At 41.1% G+C, this 11918-nt stretch overlaps 1 protein-coding gene across 2 annotated transcripts in view; it reads left to right on the top strand.

Moving 5' to 3' along the window:
* Positions 1–1120: 1120 nt before the first annotated feature.
* The window catches only part of LOC118325524 (tetratricopeptide repeat protein 28-like), a 163439-nt gene continuing 152641 nt past the window's right edge, over positions 1121–11918 (top strand). For both annotated transcript variants that reach the window (XM_035658232.1, XM_035658231.1), the window contains exons 1-2: positions 1121–1396; positions 4399–4698. In XM_035658232.1, coding sequence (XP_035514125.1) covers positions 1367–1396; positions 4399–4698 — 330 coding nt within the window. In that variant the 5' untranslated portion in view covers positions 1121–1366. The remainder of the gene's footprint in view (positions 1397–4398; positions 4699–11918) is intronic.

Genomic DNA, 11918 nt, shown 5'->3' with positions numbered 1-11918 from the left:
GTCACCAAAAAAAGGAGGAATATTTTAACTTTAATCACATTTTTTGGAAGTTGGAACTTCGAGGGAAGAAATATGGTTGGCCGTTTTGTTTGACTGTACCCAGTTTTATCATTAACTGACTATGAAGACTTTATTATCTTCAAACTTCAAACTAAAAAATGACTCAGAAAGGGATTCCTTAAGACAAAATTATCTCAGACTGGGGGTCTAATGAGCATCTGTGGGGAGGCCTTCACATGAAAAGGTCTGGGAAGCCCTGCTCTAGTGCAACATTTTTTATATAACCTTTAAAGGTCCAGACAGTAACATTTAATAGGATCTATTGGAAAAATGGAATATAATAATATTCATAGGTACAAATTCATAAGTGTATAATCACCTGAATACAGAATCGCTGTGCTTTCGCTACCTTACAGTGAGCCTTGTATATCTACAGACACCGTGGGTCACCTTCCATGGAGTCCGCCATGTTGCACCGCCATGTTTCTACGGTAGCTTAGTACAGACTTAACCAAACAACGGGTCTAGATAGGGACGTTTTTTGTGCGTTTACCGGCCACTGTAGTTTTTGGAAGGGGAGGATAAAACGAAGGAGTTGCAATGTGCATCTACACCGCTAGATGTCACTAAATCCTTCACACTGGACTTTTAAAATAGAAAATAGTTTTATTATGTGACTCAAATGATGCTATATCTCAGTAATAATAATAGAGCAACATTAATTAACCATTTAGGGGCACAAACAGGCCTTCTAATATGTTGCTAACATGCCATTTTCTCCACTGTAAGGGCACATTAGAGGGCAATTGATCACGTTTTGCACACAGGGCCACCAATAGGATAGGTGCCCCTCTTTCATCTTCACCCCTGTCCCTACAAAGTCTATGACCGGCTCTGACCTTGAGCGTTAGCTAATATTTACTTTAAATACCACTTTATAAATGGTTTGTAACACTGTTAAAAGCCACAAAAAACAAACAAAACCAAACCAAAAAAAACATAAGCGAGTACTACATCCATTAGTTGTACTTTTCTTTTCCTGACTCAGACTCCCACAGACCTTCATGCCTCCCTCCGCACAGCGCTCACAAATCCGCTATGGCAACAGGGGAAAAAAGACAAGAAAAAAAAAGGAAAAGATTTGACAACATGGCGCACTTTCCCTGAGAAAAGTTTCTCCTGAACGCCACACAGCTCAGTCTTTGCGGAATTTCCTCGCAGTTTGTCGACACTTGCGCTCCGACGTGGACTCGTTGGCCGACTTTTGGACTCCTCTTCATGCACAAACCCTCGGATAAGAAGTGAAGAAGGAGTGTGATGGGATGAGAGCGATAACCCGTCTCACAAACCAAAGCAGTCAGACAGGATGGAGAAGCAAGCGACTCTGAAAGAAAAGGTAAATAGATTAAAAAGCAACTTTCTTTACGCACTGTCACAAGAGCTGCCATTCTTTTTGTAGTTGGCACTTTATTGCCACCCCAACTCCCCCCACTCCCCCCCTAGAATAACGCTTTTTACCTCGCGTCCTGGACAGGAAATACCAAATGGCCATTCCTGCGAAAACCTCGTAAAAAGACCTCTATCGATTTTCCAGTCATGCATACTGTACTGTGCTGCACAGTGGATGTGTGAGCTCTCCTGCAGCAGACAATAGTCCACACAAATGCGATATAAAGGGCAAAGGAAGACCATGCACATTACAAAATAGACTGTAAACCCAAACCACATTTTTTTTTTTTTTTGGTTATTGCATGAACTGAGATTGCACTGCCAAGATCCCACAGTGCCATGAGTAAATCCACATAATTCCCCCAACTGAAACTGAAAATATGCAGTCCAGAGTCAGTCCAGACTATATTTGCCTTTTGGGTTAATTGCTGTCTCTTTGTCTTATGGTTAAGTTGTCAGGGTGTCTGTGTATTGGTGCAAGCTCTTATTATCTCTCCCTCTCCACCCTTCCTGCCCAGTGCTGCCCACATACAGTAGGCAGCCTCCCCCCTCCCAGTATGTTGTACCAGATGAGACAACACTCACAGTTGACCTTCCTGTAAAATTACTTTCCTCCCTGGTTCCCGCTAATCAGCTGAAATCGGCCGGTGGAGTGTGTGTTTCAAGGGGAAAAACCTGCATGCACTCGGGCCCTGGAAGCACAGATCAATAATAGATGCTTCTCCTGACATTTCTTTGGGGTGCAAGCCTTTGAATGTCATCATGCGTGACAGTGCTGTCAGTCGCTGTGCTCCCTCAGCCTGTTTGTATGTATTTCTGAGAGGTGGGTTGCCTCTCTGTGGGAGTTGGAGCAATAAACCCAACAGTAAGCTCTTGTTATAAAACCCCCGTTGCACACATCCCACTGGTTTACTGGTGATGGTGCAGCATAATTGATCTTTTACCTATTGAATTGGCTATTTGAGATACAATATAAAAGACACTTTAAAGGTCCAGTGTGTAACATTTTGGAGGATCTAATTGCAGAACGATGGAATATAATATATGTTTTCATTAGTGTACAATAACCTGAATGCAGGAACTGTTGTGTTTTTGTTACCTTAGAATGAGCTGTTTTTATCTTTAGACACCACAGGTCGCCTTCCATGGAGTCCGCCATTTTGAAGCGCCATGTTTCTACAGTAGCCCAGAACAGACAAACCAAACGCTGGCCTTAGATAGGGCCTTTCTCATATTTTATGAGTTTTGCGGCCACCGTAGTTGTGCCTAAAAACTTCACAGCCCTTCCTCATTCACAGGTCGTCAAATACAGACGCCAGCGGTGCTTAGTTAGTTGCAGTCTGAAGCTTCACCACTAGATGCCACTAAATCCTGCACACTAGTCCTTTAAAGTCCTGCAAGAGTAAAGCAGGAATTCATTTGTTTTGTTGTCATATTGTAGAAAACATATTTTTTTGGTTATAATACAAAAAAAAGATAAAGGTCAAAGGGTGCAAGAAAACAACTGATTGGTACTGCTCTGTAACTTGATGTTGAATCTACTTGATACCCAAAGCCCTCTTGTCTGCTGCTTCTACTCCCTGCACCTCTGGAAGTAATTACCAAGCCTGCCTTATCCCAGAATTCAGTCTGAGGAGGTGTGGTGAGAAAGAGGTATAATGGAAGCTGGCCTTAAAAACATGCAACCCGAGATGAATTTCATGATTCAGTAATACTCACCAAACCGTCCCTGTTAAATGGATGCAGCACTCATCTAATCAATCAGACTGTATTGGTTGGATGCAGTTGCAGTGTCAATATGAGTCAATATGATAATTGGTCTCGCATTCTAATGGTTGTCTGCCAGTTGGTTCGGCAAGGTAACATGTTGAATATGAATGGGAACAATAATAGATCTGGTCCCGCATTAATGCCGGTGGCCTTGCTCCAAGGCAGGTATTATATTGTGGTGGTAGATTTATCAGTGTAATGAAGTTGTCTTTATTAGGTTCAGCTTGCATTATTGTGTGTCTAAAAACTGCTGAATAGAAGATATACAGAAATAAATCTTTATTCAGACAGAACAACATATCCTGGATTATATTGGAAACCTTGTTTTTAATTTCAGGTCATGTCACAGTATACCCCGAAAGATAGAGTGATGTTTATTTAGTGTGTTTTCAGTCTGCCACTAATGCTTATTTACATTGCTGATTAATCTGTCGATCATTTTCTCAATTCATCAGTTAGTTGTTTGATCACTGTTTCCCAAAAACCAAGATGACGTCCTCAGATGTCTTTTTTTGTCTGCAAGCCAAAGATGTTCAGTTTACTGTCATAGAGGGCTAAACTAATTTCAACATTTTTCCTTAGTAATTAATTGATTAATAAAACTAATCAATTAATCGCTGCAGCTCTGTTTTTTTTATATTTCAGAATGGGATTTCCAGTGGTCTGTCTCAGTGTGTTTACATGTAAATATGTCGTTCATTGGTTATATGAGGCCACTTTATATGGATCGGTTGTCTTAACTGGAAAAGCACAGGTGAAACAAACATTGTCTCACTTCATTGTTCCAGAAAGCCACACCACAGAGCCATCGTGCACCTGGGTCCTGAAGCTAGCCAAACTAAATGGAATTCAGCCATTATTAATGAACATTATTAATGAACGATTTGTTGCTATGACATGTCAGAATGTGTTTGGTGAAAAATGTCTCTTCAGCTCAAAGGACTAAAGTGTATTTTTTCATTGCTTCTGTGGGAGAAAATGAGTCGCTCTGTCATACAGACGTTTCATGTTCACACATTAACATTCCTTCCTATTTTAGCTGCATGTTCTCTTCTTCTACTTCTCTATATTCAGTTTGTTACTGAGTTCCTTGCACAAGCACATTCCTGTCAGTTAAGCGTTATATTTTTCAAGTAGACTGATTATAGCTCTCTCACTCCTCTCTGTCTATTTCTTCAGCTTTCAATCTTTGGTTCACGGACGGCGTGCAGACCTATCCGATGTGTTTCTGGAGACGGAGGGGTCAGGTATGGTCTCAGCAAAGCAGAGTTCATGGAGAAAGTGCAGCAGAGCAATGAGGCGTGTCAGCGTGGTGACTTTCAGGCGGCTGTTCAGCTGTACACTAATGCCTTGCAAGCTGACCCACAGAACTGCATCCTGTATAGTAACCGTTCAGCAGCACTTCTCAAACTGGGACAACACCAGGCGGCACTGGATGATGCTGAAAAAGCTTGTGAGCTAAATCCCAAGTGGCCCAAGGTAAGTGCACCCAACAGCTTAAACTATGAATAACCTAAAACTGTAGATCTTTTGTTGCAACAGTGGGACGACGAAGGGAAGAGTTATCTGCTTTCCTCAAGTGCACCAAGTGTCGTTGCCAAGAATTGTAAATCTCAAATCTAATTTGGAGGATCTGATGTCCAAATCATTCTAACTTGAAATTTAATTATGAGGCTTAATAGCATGTTTAATAAAAAAGGATAATTTAGGTAGGGATGTGCATCACCATCACTGAGGCCAATGCGATATGCATCTCGATGTATCACCAAGCACCCATTGTGATATGATTCACCACTATTGCGATGCAGAGAGATTTGATTCCGACACAATGCAATTCAATACCATACGATGCAATGCAAAGGATATAAATAAAAAATAAATAAATCAGCTTATACTGATGCAAAGATGTTAGAAACTATGCATCTGGAGTTCATCCCAAATTGAATCTGCAGCTCATAATTGCATCTTGAACATTTATACAGGTGCACTGTGAATCTGTGGAATTTATAATCTAATAGTATATGATAATAGTACAGTAGCTTATACGGTAGTACTGTAGTTTCATTACCATTGCTTATTGTCTCACAAAAATGAGATGATTTATCTTCAGTTCGAACTGTTTCAAATTCCGCACACATTGTCACTCCTCAGTTGCATTCTTGTGGCCATTGATCAATACAAAGTTTTTTCTGGGGTCTTGTCTTTGATCTTGTCCGGGCCATGTGGACTAACCTGCGATAGATTTCACATTACTCAGCCGCAGAGATCACTCGGAGACCAATTCCTCTCAGTGATAGAAATGCATTGATTTCATGATTTAGCATGGAGAGATACTTTTGTCTTTCGAGAGAGAGATTGATGATAATGTGGTAGAGTGGTATTGATGATAATTTGTCGCTACCAATGATGCATCAGCGGCCACCTCTTCTTTGATCTGAGGTCGTGTATCTTCGGATGCTCAGGTAGGTTTCCTCCACTGCAGAAATGTGTCATTACAGTGAGACCTGTCACTTTTTATCACATTGATAATGTTGTGTGCCATAGCACATGTACTTTTCAATAGTAAAATAATAGTACATCTCTCATGAATGAACGCCTGTTACACATGTAGTCCTTCAAGCACTTGCTGTTGACTGTACTTCTTCATATCTTTGCTGTTATGAATATACAGTTGCTGTACAGCTGTTAATTTAGATGTGTTTCAGCACCATGCTTTTTCTGTCACTGTCACAAGACGACCAATTCTGCAGTCTCCCCTCCATGTTGTGTCTTCTCTCTCCACAGCATTAACACAGAGCACATCTTGTTCATTCTGGTGAAATTTCATAACCCTCTGAGGCCAGTGAGACCAAACTATAATTGAAAATCACTGCCAAAATTATTCTCCTTTCTCCTCTTTATATGCTATCCAAGTACAATGAACTCTTTGTGGTCTAACTGGGGGATGGTTGGCTTAATCTAAGCAGTGTAGCTCTGCTCATTCTTGGATTTACTGCCTGACAGCTTTGACTCTCGTGCTGAAGATCATGTTAGCAGACTCTGTCGATGTATTGCCTGACCCTTGTGTTTTACTTTGTAACAAGAGACAAAGGGATTAATACGTCTGTGGCTTTGACAATTATACGGAGGGTTGCAGGCTCATGTTTTGAATTAAGTTTCTTCAATCACCACTAGGGGTCAGTCATGTCAAACAGGAAGGCTGTTAAAAGGGTTTTGTCTGGGTAGGACAAAAAGGCATTCAAGCCATTTAATGCATTTACCCCGGGTTCAAGGAAGGCCTAATGTTCATCATGACCGGCTTTCATCTAACTGTAGAAAAGTAGAACATGTATCAACACTGCCACCATAGAGAATTTAGTGGGATGTGTTTTTTGTACTTAATTAATGTACAGGTGGAGGCCAGGGTCACAACAAATCAAGTATGTGAGAAAAAAACATATCTAGCTCAAAGTGTCTTATGTCAATGTGCTACAGGGAATATGAATGAACAGTGATACGTAATACAACTCCTGTATTCAGGACACTTGACACTTGGCCTCAGGGAAAGAGAGCTTTGGTGTTGTGCAGTCCATCTGCTGCGCCTGGATGTTTGATGAAGGAACAGGGATTAAATCACAGGAGTGTGCTGGCATTCAGATCCTGTGTGAGTACATAATATCATCAATCATACCTCCCTATGACTGCACTTCTGGATTGGCCCGTCAAACAGTGACAGGCATGGTTTTGCTGCCCCAAGCACCAGCGAGCAGCCCACCCTACTGAAGCCCACAGCCAGCCCGTGTAGGAACCTCCTTGTCTAATCTGTCAGCTTTCCCTGATGTAAGTGCCAGAAAACACATTCTGAAAGAAGAAAGAAAATGTGTGGTTTAATGACCCAAGACAGCTTTAGGCCCTTTGTACCTCACCCTCTTACTGAATATAAAAAGCTTAAATGAGAACAAAATAGGGTGTCATTTCATAGACAAGGGGCGCACACTTGTGTGTGTCTGTTCACATTTTGTCTCCGTGAGCCAGGCTGGGAGGGAAACTGGGAGGAAATGTGTGGCGTATAATCAAGCTTCTTTTCATGTGCATGATTAACTTTTAAGTACAAAAGGAGTGATACTGCAGCAAACTCTTAAACTTTAGCCAACACTTTTTCATAGACGTGTGTAAGATGGAAAACATTTCAGCTTCTATTTCCTGTGAGTATTTTGTGATTCTCTGCTGCACCGCAATGGCTTCTTAGGCATGTACGAGTGACTGTGAGGACAATACCCTCTCTAGATGGATTCCCTGTATATTCTGATCCTCCATCTGGTCCCTCCCTCTCGACACTGCTGTTCCAGTGACATGTTAAACAAACAGCCCTTTCTGCTATCACTCCCATTCTCCTGCTCGAGCGCTGACAGGAGAGATCCCAGAGAGCCACAAGACGACTGGCACTGCAGTGTCAGGGGGAACATCTCTATCATTTGCATATCTTCTGATTATAGGTTATGATGGTGCCTATCAAGGGTATTCTGTCTCCTAGAGTGTTTATTGCCAAAGTTGCCGCGACACCTTGGTAATGATGGTAAAACGCATCAAGCCTCGTTTCCCAGTTGAAGCTTTAACACATTTTTAAGCAGTGCATACCATTACTTGCATACATTTTTTTATGTGTCACCAACATAAAAATGTCCCAGTGGAGGGACCTTGGGTTTAACTGAGTGTTTGCATTGGAAAAGGTCATGGTGTGTGGAGTGCTGCAAGGGGACTTTAATTACAGCGGCAGCATATCCAGTAATTGTGTAAGGAGTGGATGCTGACACCCCGATGAGGCATAAAGCTTCTTTTTCCTGCAGTGCTGGGTGATTGCACTAGCTGTTGCTGTAACAGTACATGGAAGAGGAAGAAAAAGAATTGTGTGTGTGTGATTTGAAGACCTCATCCATTGCCGCTCTCAGCGCCACTCTGCTTTTCATGTGGATGAAAACCACTGGGGTGTAATGCTCCCCTGTTGGTATGACAGTCCGTTAAACCAGCTCTCATCTGATCTCGGTGTGTGTGAAGAATAAAGAACCCAGCTTTTGATCTCATGTGGCGAGAGTGGTTAAAGCTCTTGTTCCTTTCTTCTTGCTTTCATTCGCTCCATCAGAAATATTTATCTCATAACATCTTGGTGACCTGTTCTATTATTTTGATGATGCTGAATAATGAACTGAAAACCCCACAGTGAAGCTATAGTAGGCTGAGACGTGTGTTGTTTGTGGAGCAGGGAACATGTCTGTTTGTTTTAATGCACTCTGATAGCACTGAGTTACACACTAATTTGCGCGAATTCAATGTAGAGTTTGTATTCTTTTATAATATTTTCTTTGAAATTGTTAATCACATGTCGTGCAAGGTGCAAAACGTTTTTAACCATCTTACCCAGTAGCTTTTTAGCCATGCTATCAGTCCACCACTTTGGTCCACACTGAAATATCTCAGCAACTATAAGATGGACTGCCATGAAATCTGGTGCAGACTTTCATGGTTCCCAGACAATGTATCTTACTATTTACTATTATACACTATTTTAAATTTTTAAGTTGTCAAATTTAGCAGGTGAAGTTGCAGATTGCAACCAACTAGAAACTTGCGAAAACCATGAAAGGCCCCTGTCTAGATTCAGTGTTTGGTCTGTCTGTTCTGGTAGAATATGGCGGTTCAGCATGGCGGCCAGTGGACCTGCTTCCTCTCTCAGGTGATTATACACTAACAAAAACATACATGAATATTCTATTCAATTGTATTACTATATATCCTCTTAAATGGGCCTTTAACATCATTGTGTTATTGTTATCAGTGTGAGCTTGTTACTGTAGCATGCAAACATTAGTTTTCAACTTGATGCACCACCGTGCCTGAGTACAGCATATTGTAGCCTGGCTGTATACTCTCAGTCTTGTTATCTTCATATCTTTCATCTTCCCTGTTTTGTAGTGTGCAGTTGCAGATTTCAGTGATAATTATTCAATCTGAAAATTAACACCGCTGACCAAATTCCCTCACCAGATACATAAAAAAATGTAAATAGCAAAATAAAATATAAATGAGACAAAATAAAAAATAAATGCAGAATTCTATACTGGGGCAATGATATATATAACAATAAATATTTATAATATCCTGTGATGCATATTTATGGTTAGCATGATTAGGTTTGATTTGAAAGAACTAAAAGCAGCTGACATCAACCTGCATACCTGCCCGTAGTAATGAATAAATAGTTATAAAATATGAATGCACGCTAGTCAAGAGAGCACGGATAGACAGCAGAGACTCATTAAAATATTGTGCAGAGGAAGTGGCTCACCACGTTGCATTCTCAAGTCAAATGTATTGCTTCTTGCCTTTCCGTGCTTGTAAATTATTGGCTTATACTGAAATATGGGGCACAGGAGCTCATCTGCAATAGAACACCCTTCACGAGATCCCTGCAACACAGACGAGGCACATCATGTGATTGTAATTGTCAGAAGTAATTACACATGGCTTCCTGACGTTTTCACAGGAGCTCAAACTATTTAAAATTAAGTGGTGAGGCTGACAGAGAGAAGAGAGGAGTTCCATGCATGTTGAAAAACAGAAACATTTATGAATTGCAAACCACAAACGACTTGACTAATCATTTAGCAAATGTTAGAGAGGAGCTGGACAGAGGTAGAGGAAAATGAATGGATTTATTGGTATAAGATTGGTGGCTTAAAGGAACTTAACTCCAAAGTAAACTCAAATCTTTCTAGATCCTCCCCCATTCAAGTATTAATATAGCTGTTGTGCATGACATTATAAGTGTATGTTTAGTAGAAAGTGTCTCAAAAGCACCACAGGGCATGAGATGGAAAAAATTCAACTCTGATCTACACAGAAAAAGTGTTTCTTTGCCAAAAAGTGTGTTCATTCCTTCAGTTTTTGTTATCTGTAATCTCAAGGTTTGTTGATCGTGGCTTTGTTGACCTTCTGAACACCACGGCAGTGTTTTTGTGTAAGAGGTTTTACGGATATACACTTATTATGACAGTATGCGTTCCCTGCTGTCTCTCCTCATGAAGATGTGTGCTCTGGGTTAGAATAAGGTCTTCCCGCCAGTTTCCCCTCTCCCACCGCTCCGCTGCTGTTTTCCACCGTAGCTCCACAGCTCACCATGGAGAGAGTAGAGTCATGAACCACTAATAAGAGGGTTCCGTTCTGCTTCTACCCAGCCGAGGCTTGAACTAATGAACAAATCAAATGAATGGCATGTAATTATAGGCCAGAGAGAGCGGGACGGACAGAGGGTTGGCGCTAGCGGGCACAAACCTGAAATTATTTGTCTGGAAAATCTGTGAAATGAGCGGGAGCAGTTAAGTTCTGTCTTTTTCCTTTAGAAGGCCGTTGTGGCTTAGCAGTGCTGCGCATATGCACGGGCCATGATGGAGGGAAAGTGACCACACACACACACACACACACACACACATACACACACATACATGAGTCTGCTGTTTTGATTTGAACAGCACTTCCTTGGCAGCTATGTCATTCTTTACGCAGATGAGATGAAACTAATCCCGTGCTGCAGTTGTCTGTTCGGTACGCAGTGCTGCTCTCTCTTACTCGGTAGGTTTTCTTCTTTGTGAACATGAAATCTTTTGTTTAGTGTTTTGTATGCCATGTAATAGTGTTCAGTAATACGCGGCATCAATTTATTTGAGCTGCTGCATTGTGATGAACCTGATGGATACAATTTGCATCCAAAATCACATCTCCTTCTAACTCAAAATTGAACACATCAACATCCAACACTTTCTGTTAAAAATCAGCTCACATTACCATTTTCTACAATGTGTTGCTGCTGTGTGTGTTGAATTGCCAGTGAGTAATACAGCTCAGGCACAACATGTAAATGATGCCAGTAATATGACTGATAGAATTTATATCCAGAATTGCGCTGCTATTTTAGTCCGCTAACTCAATATCCTGTTGATGTGTTCAGTATTTTTTCCTTTTTTTCTTACAATTTGGAATGACTGATTCCAAATCCTGCTTACCCGGGTTGCTGCGATGGTGGCCAAGTGGTTTTCCTCTCTGCCACCCAGGCGCCCCACCAAATTGTAGTGTTTAGTAAAATTTAATCTGCTTTCAAGACACAACCAGGCGCGCACACACAGAAAATGAAAATTGGCTCGTCTTTTCTGTTTTACAGTAACCATGAGCTCGTTACAGTATATGTCTTTGATGCTTTGCTGGATGCCACAAAGTTCACAAAAAATATGTTTTCAGTGTTGAATGATGTAATGTGGTTTGATGTGTGTGTGATGACCTCCCTCTCACCCCACTGCTGTCTGTCTCCAGACTGTCCGGGGGGCATGGATGAGTCAGAGCTGGGAGCTGATGTCACCGTGATTATAATCTGTCAGGGCCTTTCAACACCCTATCAACACCTACGGGCCAGCTCACATGATTTAAAGCCATCTCCTCTTAAAAATATTGAATCCAAATTCTGTGTGTATGTGGGCATTTCTGTTCAGGCTAATTTGGTCAGTAGTGAACTTTTAATGCGTGTTAGTTTTGCATAAATTTGTCTTTTTTGTTATGCCATTTTGCAGATAAGCTGTTCAGAAAATTAAATGCCTCTTTGTCCCAAAAGAAATAAACTGTGTCAAAGCCTAGGTAAGGACCTCAAACAAGAAACTTTCAATCATGTTAGAGAA

Source organism: Morone saxatilis, unplaced genomic scaffold (assembly GCF_004916995.1).
Source record: "Morone saxatilis isolate NCDOM2014 unplaced genomic scaffold, NCSU_SB_2.0 Contig16, whole genome shotgun sequence".
Taxonomy (NCBI): Eukaryota; Metazoa; Chordata; class Actinopteri; family Moronidae; genus Morone; species Morone saxatilis.
The sequence above is the reverse complement of the archived record's forward strand: the minus strand, read 5'-3'. Positions and strand labels throughout refer to the sequence as shown.